Raw genomic sequence first — 8,386 nt, 5'->3', positions numbered from 1 at the left:
GCAGCTATAAAAACACCGCATATCTCATATATTCCGTATATATTTACACTACAAAAATAGATTTTCTTTGATTTTGCTATTTATAGGTTTATGTTTGAGTAAAATGAACATTGTTGTTTTATTCTATAAACTACAGACAACATTTCTCCCAAATTCCAAATAAAAATATTCTCATTTAGAGCATTTATTTACAGAAAATGAGAAATGTCTGAAATAACAAAAAAGATGCAGAGCTTTCAGACCTCAAATAATGTAAAGAAAACAAGTTCATATTTATAAAGTTTTAAGAGTTCAGAAATAATCAATATTTGGTGGAATAATCCTGGTTTTTAATCACAGTTTTTTTCATGCACCTTGGCATCATGTTCTCCTCCACCAGTCTTACACACTGCTTTTGGATAACTTTATGCTGCTTTACTCCTGGTGCAAAAATTCAAGCAGTTCAGTTTGGTGGTTTGATGGTTTGTGATCATCCATCTTCCTCTTGATTATATTCCAGAGGTTTTTAGTGGGTTTCAGGTCTGGAGATTTTTTTTGGAGATGAAGGAGACGGTGCAAGGGAATAAAAAAAAAGGGGAGAAAAAATGGGAACAAATAGAAAATATACATACGCTCCAAATTAATAATGTAATATTTTGTTTTCCAGTTGGTGAGGATGATTTTCTTGGCGATTACTCACGACATCAAGAGTATTGTATCAATTTCTGTTGTTGCATTAGTAGCCACCTTGGATAACATTGGAACCACCTAGCAACACCATTGCAACCACCTGGCAACACCATAGCAACCAGCTAGAAAACAGAAATACATATATATATATATATATAGCAATAACATATAATAGGCAAATTGATGATGTTGGGTGGATATGGGTGGTCAGGGCATATATTTGTTCTAAAAACATTACCTTAGCAACCACCTAGCAGAGCCATTGCAACCAACAAAAACACAACAGTGAGTAGCACCTTACTGATCTCCTTTTGAGCAATCTCTTAACAACCAACAGCTACACTATAGCAACACCATAGCAACAACATTGGATACCATAGCAACCACCCAGAAACACCGTAGTAAACCAACTGGCAACACTGTAGAAACCACCATGCAATAATCTCTTGGCAATACCATAGCAACAACCTTGGATACCATGAAAACCACCTGTACCTAGCATTTGTAATTTTAAGCTAATTCAGGGTCCTGAATAAAATGACTAAAAAAAAATTAAAAAGACTTTCCTTAATGATAGTTTATTAATATTTAATGTTATTGGTTTTAGTCTGTTAAAGTCAGTAAAATAATGAAGAATCAGTTTATTAATCTGTATGTTGGGCTTATAGAACATCAGGACTCTCACCTGTAGATCAAAGCGCACCGTTCTTCTGATTGGCCTGTTTATTTACACACTTATCTCGTTTCCTAGCAACCGAGACAAACCCAGCCCCGCCCACAGCCGCAGCGCTCACCTGAAACATGGAGTACAGGTGAGTCACTCTGACCATAAAACCACAGATCTGATTATTTACACTGTAACCAGCTGCAGGATTATAACTTTAATATTATTATTATAGATTATTTATAGTAAATTAATATTACAGTGGATTTATATGCTGCTGTAGTATAGCAGTATAGTGTATAAATATAGATTAGTATGATGTATATTAAGATATATAAATTTAAAGTGAGTTTATGCTAATTAGGCTGGATGTTGCACGACGTGAGGAATCGGCGAGGAGGATTCAGACCTGTTGGAGATCCCACCACAACCGCAAACTGATCCAGTACCTGATCACCATCATCAGATCCGCCGTCAGCTCACCTACACACCTCACTATTCACTATTCACACTGGATACATTCATACTGCATACTGAATCCTTTATAATCCATACTGAATCATTTATAGTGTAGACTGAATCATTTATAGTTTAGACTGAATCGTTCATACTAGACACTGAATTGTTTATACTGGATTCTGAATCATTCATACTACATACTAAATAATTTATCCAAAGTAAATAAGAGCTTTAACTAAATTATACTGGACATAAAATCATTTATACTGGATACTGGATCATTCATACTGGATACTGAATAATTTATAAAGGATACTGAATCATTAATCCATGCCGAATCCTTTATTCTGGATACTGAATCATTCATAGTGTAGACTGAATCATTTATACTAGGTAGTGAATCATTCATACAGAACACTGAATCACTCATCCATAGTGAATAAGAGCTTAGAATAAATCATTCATACTGGATACTGAATCATTTATACTGAAAGTAGATTTTTCATCATTTCTGAGGGATATAATATATAATAATATGATAATTAGCAGATACTGATTAATACCTAAAGGCTATTAAATACTTTATTATAATTACTTAAAATTTATAATGAATACAAAATTACAAAGTACATACTGAATAATTCATTATTTATTGTGTGTGAATATAATGTGTGTGTATGGTGTGTGCGTGTGTGTGTGTAGGAGCAGTATTTAACTCCTGCAGTTCTGCAGCAGGTCAGTCCTGTAGAGGCGAAGCTGCTGAGAGACCCGAGTGTCCCGTCTACCGTCCGGTTCAGGTACTGACCCGCCGGATCAGAACCCACAGAACCATTTCACAGATAATTTACAGAATCTGGAGCGCCTGCAATCAGAGAAGGGCGTGTAAGGGGAGGGTCTTATAAAGACAGATGGAAGCTGGTGATTGGTTGAGATACGGGTGACGAGCACAGGAGTTTCCTGCTAGAACTACAGCTGAAGCTTATAGTTCCGTACAGCACAAACAAGGGTTCTGCTCTCATTACTGTCATAGAACCCACTTTACACTTCAGCGGTTCTGTTCTAATCTGATGTGTTCTGTTGAGTTCTGACTGGTTCTGGTGGGTTCTTATTGGTTCTGTTGGGTTCCGTAGGTTCTCAGGTGAACAGTTCCCTCCTGTTATCGTGTTTAAGATCTTCCACACGGGCAGAACCGGACAGTACCTGAGCGGCAAAAAACTTTTCCGGTCTTCCAACCAGGTACGTCCTTCGCCTGAGCTTACTGTAACCATGGAAACGGGTCTAGTGCAGAAAATTGTAACCATGGAAACGGGTGATGCTAACCTGGTGTTTTAGGCTACTGTGGAAACCTGCAGGCTGATGGGAAACAGGAAGTTTATGGATCTGATGGTGGAGGATGAGGTTTGGTGGCGAGGCCGAAACATCGCCGACCCATTAGACATCACCTGCATGAGAGACTACATACAGGTAATACACAATGCTAACACACTGCTAACACAATGCTAACACAATGCTAAATCAGTTCTAACACACTGCTAACACAATGCTAACACCCTGCTGGCACACAGACAACACAGCGCTAACACACTTCTACCAGTCCGCTAACACACCACTAACACACTGCTAACACATTGCTAACACACTGTTAACAAACTGCTTACACACCATTATCACTGCTAACACACTGCTATCACACTGCTAACACAATGCTAATACACCTCTAACATGCCACTAACACACTGCTAACACACTGGAAACACACTGGTAACAGGACTCTAACATGCTGATAACACACCGATAACACACTGCTAATACACTGCTAATACAATGTTAATACACCTTTACCACATTACTAACACACCACTTACACACTGTTAAAACACACCCTGTTAAAACGCCAATAATACAATGTTAAAATACTGACAACACACCACTAACACACTGCTAACAACAGCTATTGTAATGCTAACACCCTGCTGGCACACTGATAACACATTGCTAACACATTGCTAACACACCAATGTTAATACCCTGCTAACACATTGCTAACACACCAATGTTAATACCCTGCTAACACAATGCTAATATGCAGCTAAAACAACATCAACACAATGTTAATACCCTGCTAACACAATGCTAATATGCAGCTAAAACAACATCAACACAATGTTAATACCCTGCTAAGTGCTAATACCTAGTTCCTGTTAGCTACATTAGCCTCAAATCTCCATCGTTAATTCATAAGGTATACAGTTTTATTGATTGTTAGCTACATTAGCCTCATAGCTCCAGCGCTACAACTACAATGTTTAAACTGCATTCTCAGTGTTTCCTCCTTCAGTACTCGGCTCACCTGGACGAGTTACCTGCAGGTGTGGGCGGGAGGGAGAACAGGTGGAGGCGTCTGGATCTGCAGGTTCTGTCTCGAGATCAGCGCTGGAAACAAGAACCTTCAGAACCTGCAGGACGACCCTCAAGACCCGCGAGGTACGAGTTTACCTGTAATCAGGGTTTACGGAGGTGGAGCTTCACCTGGAAACAGGTGTAAATTTAATCTGATGACTCAGTGCTGCCCCCTGTGCTCAGGTCTCCCACTGCGCCCCCCTCCACTGCGGTGACCAGCCGGCGGTCAGCCCGGGCTCAGAGCGCCGCCGCCCGCAGGAAACACCTGTATACCCTGCAGGTACGTCCACTAACCACACCGTACAAACATACACCTGTTTGTCTGTCTACCTGTCTTTATATCCACTATATCTGTCTGTCTGTAGGTCAGGGGGGTGGAGCCGGGGGAGGAGCAGACAGGTGAGGGACTCGGAGCAGGTGAGTGTCCGGGACGGTCCCTGTCGAAGGTGCTGGATGAGGAGGAGGCGTGGGAGGAGGAGGCGGAGCAACTGTGCAGCTGGACCAATCAGATCACACTGGACACCATCCAGCAGCTGGAGGACCTGTGATCAATTCAGATATTTAAATAAAGGCTGCGTCTGTTATTCTTATATTTAGTATATTTGTAGAAATGACTTTTGATACTGTGGATGTTCCCACGTTGTGTGTTTTTACAGCTGTAAAACAGAAGAGAACAAATAAAAACTAAAAAAAAAAATCACTTCACCCCTGTGGGTCTGTTTTAGGTTTAAGTTTTATTTTATAGTTTTTGTCTAGTTTTTAATTTCAACACACTGCTTTTCATGCCTTTACTTTAAAAGAATGCAAAACTTGTGCAAGGAAACACAAAGCAATTTCCATATATTTTTCTAACCACAGCCATTTTAGGGATCTCTCCTGTTTTTTTTTATTTTTTTTTTATTATAATTATTTAATAACCTGCTGATTTTGTAAGTATATTCCGTTCCAAAGACATGAACAGTCTGTAACTTTTATAGTAGGTTTAATTTAACAGGAAGAAACATGTCAACAAAAAATCAAGACCAAAAACATCAAATCAAGGTTAAAACTTAATATGTATTTTATCTGTATACCACCCACACATTTCCGCCTTCGCAGTTTAAACTGCAGAGCTGCAGAGTATAAATGCGCTCTGCTGCGTAGGGCGCTCGCACAGGCTATGCAGTGGGCAACGGATTGACTCAATAATAAATTGGCTATTGTTGGTACGCACAAAGGTCAGACGTTTCTTATAGTTGGTCACCAGGTTTTGTATATGGAATTTGAATTTTGACTCCTATTCACAGAAAATCTTCAAATTCTAAAGTTTTCGAGGATGTTACTTTGCAACTTTAAGTTTGAGCTCTCTCCACAGATTTTCAATATAGATTTGTTGCGTTCCTGCCTTCACAGTTTTAAACTGCTGAGCTGCAGAGTTGCGGACATATTTGCGGCTCTATTTGTTGACGGGGGAGATTGTGGCTCTATTTGTTGACGGGAGCAGAGATTGTGGCCCTATTGGTTGACGGGAGCAGAGATTGCGGCTCTATTTGTTGACGGGGGAGATTGTGGCTCTATTTGTTGACGGGAGGAGAGATTGCGGCCCTATTGGTTGACGGGGGAGATTGTAGCTCTATTTATTGACGGGGGAGATTGTGGCTCTATTTGTTGACGGGAGCAGAGATTGTGGCCCTATTGGTTGACGGGAGCAGAGATTGCGGCTCTATTTGTTGACGGGGGAGATTGTGGCTCTATTTGTTGACGGGAGGAGAGATTGCGGCCCTATTGGTTGACGGGGGAGATTGTAGCTCTATTTATTGACGGGGGAGATTGCGGCTCTATTTGTTGACGGGGGAGATTGTGGCTCTATTTGTTGATGATGTAGATAGCATTCCTATTTGTTGATGAAGAGGGGAGATCACGGATCTATTTGTTGACGGGAGATTGCAGCGTTATTTTTTGTCAGGGGGAAAACGTGGCACTTTTTCAGTTTCAAGACCTCCACCATCATTCCAGTCCCCAAAAAACCCAACATCACTGGACTTAATGATTACAGACCGGTTGCCCTGACCTCTGTAGTCATGAAGGTCTTTGAACACCTGGTCTTAGCCCACCTTAAGACCATAACAGAACCTCTGCTGGACCCGCTGCAGGAGGACGTAGTCAACTTGACCCTGCACTTTATCCTGCAGCATCTGGACAGCCCTGGAACCTACGCTAGGGTTCTGTTTGTGGACTTTAGCTCGGCTTTCAACACTGTTGTGCCGCAGGTACTTCAAAGCAAACTGTCCCAGCTGTCAGTGCCAGACTCCATGTGTCAGTGGATTGTGGATTTCCTGACAGACAGAAAACAGCAGGTGCGGATGGGGAAACAAACTTCAGACCTACGAACACTCAGCACTGGAGTTCCACAAGGGTGTGTTCTCTCACCTCTTCTCTTCAGCCTTTACACCAACGACTGTGTCTCCAAGGAACCAGCTGTAAAGCTCCTGAAGTTTGCAGATGATTCCACTCTAGTAGGTCTCATAACCAACGGTGATGAGTCTGCTTACAGAAAGGAGGTCCAGCAGCTGGTGTCTTGGTGCAGCAACTTCCACCTGCTACTTAACACAGAAAAGACTGTAGAGATGGTGGTGGATTTCCGACGCGACCCACCACCCGTACCCCCTCTCTACATCAATGGCTCAGCAGTGTCCACTGTGGAGTCACTCAAGTTCCTGGGCACCACCATATCTAGGAACCTGGGAAAGGAACATCATCTCCATCATCAAGAAAGCTCAACAAAGATTGTTTTTCTTGAGACAGCTAAGAAAATTTGACCTCCCACAGACCCTGATGGTCCAGTTCTACACAGCGATCATCGAGTCCATCCTCACCTCTTCCATAATCATCTGGTTTGGTTCCTCCACCTCACATGAACGAGCCAAACTCCAGCGCGTCATCAAGTCAGCAGAGAGGATCATTGGATGTAACCTGCCAACACTTCAGGAAATCTACACCAGCAGGTTAGGTTGAGGAAGCGTGCTGGCAAAATCATGACTGCCCCCTCACATCCTGGACATCACCTCTTCCAGACTCTCCCCTCTGGTAGAAGGCTTCGAACAATCAAAACCAGCACAACACGACACGCAAACAGCTTCTTTCCCAGAGCTGTAGCACTCCTTAACCACAGTGGACACATCTGAGTCTCCAAACATCTCACTCACTGAACTGTATTCACAACTGACTGGATTTACAATCTGTTTGCTTATTTGCACAGCTATACAGATGTTCCTCTGTAACTTCCTAAGCAATATTTAAGATAAACCTACCTCAGAAACATTCGGTTCTAATAATATATTCATATGTGTACAGTACAGATTTTATTTTATTTAGCTCTTAGCTCCTATCACTCTTCAGTGCTCTTTATTTCTGTAGAACTTTTAACTCTATTCTTATTCTATTTATTGTTTATTGTTCATTCTTTTGTAGTGTGATGTTTGTCTATAGTCTCTGTATTTGTTATATGTCATACACGTGTTGCTCTCACCAAGACAAATTCCTTGTATATGTAACATACTTGGCGAAATAAAGTGATTCTGATTCTGATTAAAGTAAGAGGGAGACTGTGGCGCTGTTTGTTGACAGGGGAGTTTGCAGCGCTATATGTTAATTAAGGCGTTAAGAAGTGATATTTTTTGAGAGGGGGGAGATCGCAGAACTATTTGTTGCCGTGGCAGATATTGCAGTGCTTTTTCTTGAGATTTTTTGATGGATTTTTGGAATATTGTTTAAATTTGCGGGCCCCTATTAAAATGTGGAGATTCCCTGACCTTGTGGGAGAGGTAGGACCCCTTCTTTCTGTGACAGGTTTCTTTTATACATAGAGGGATGTGAAATTAAGAGTACTTTTTTAAAGAGACAGGACTATTTTTTGTGCCCAATAATATAAATTTGTGGGTATTTGGGTGGGGGTCAGAATTCTTGCTGGTCGGTAAGGAATGAAATACCCATTTTACTTAAATATGATTTTTTCTCTTCCTCTGTATCTCTCTTTGTCTCTCTCCATCTCTTTCTCTTTCTATCTCTCTCTCTCGTGGCCTTGTTGTGTCCGCGAGCCGACTCCTTCCGTGTTTTCCTGCAGGTCTCGCGCTGTGACGTGGTGCGCTGACGGCGGGCGCTCGCGCTGGCGGAGCTGCAGGCTCGCGCTTTCTCTCTCTCCTCCCGCAGCCTCGC

The 8,386-nt window shown here is 41.6% G+C and overlaps 1 protein-coding gene across 2 annotated transcripts; it reads left to right on the top strand.

Annotated features, from left to right (window-relative positions):
* The first annotated feature begins 1,081 nt into the window (after positions 1-1,081).
* c1hxorf58 (chromosome 1 CXorf58 homolog) lies at positions 1,082-5,279 on the top strand. Of its 2 annotated transcripts, none has more exons than XM_007240427.4 (8): positions 1,082-1,481; positions 1,698-1,806; positions 2,495-2,589; positions 2,923-3,028; positions 3,125-3,256; positions 4,131-4,276; positions 4,376-4,472; positions 4,558-5,279. In XM_007240427.4, the coding sequence occupies exons 1-8, from the start codon at positions 1,471-1,473 to the stop codon at positions 4,738-4,740; spliced, it is 879 nt and encodes a 292-aa protein (XP_007240489.1). In that variant the 5' UTR covers positions 1,082-1,470; the 3' UTR covers positions 4,741-5,279. The 2 variants fall into 2 exon arrangements, with proteins under 2 accessions (XP_007240489.1, XP_007240488.1); XM_007240426.4 differs by having other exon boundaries at positions 4,116-4,276.
* Positions 5,280-8,386: the final 3,107 nt, after the last annotated feature.

This window comes from Astyanax mexicanus, chromosome 1 (assembly GCF_023375975.1).
Source record: "Astyanax mexicanus isolate ESR-SI-001 chromosome 1, AstMex3_surface, whole genome shotgun sequence".
Taxonomy (NCBI): Eukaryota; Metazoa; Chordata; class Actinopteri; order Characiformes; family Acestrorhamphidae; genus Astyanax; species Astyanax mexicanus.
Note: the sequence above shows the minus strand (reverse complement) of the source record. Positions and strands in the feature narration are given on the sequence as shown.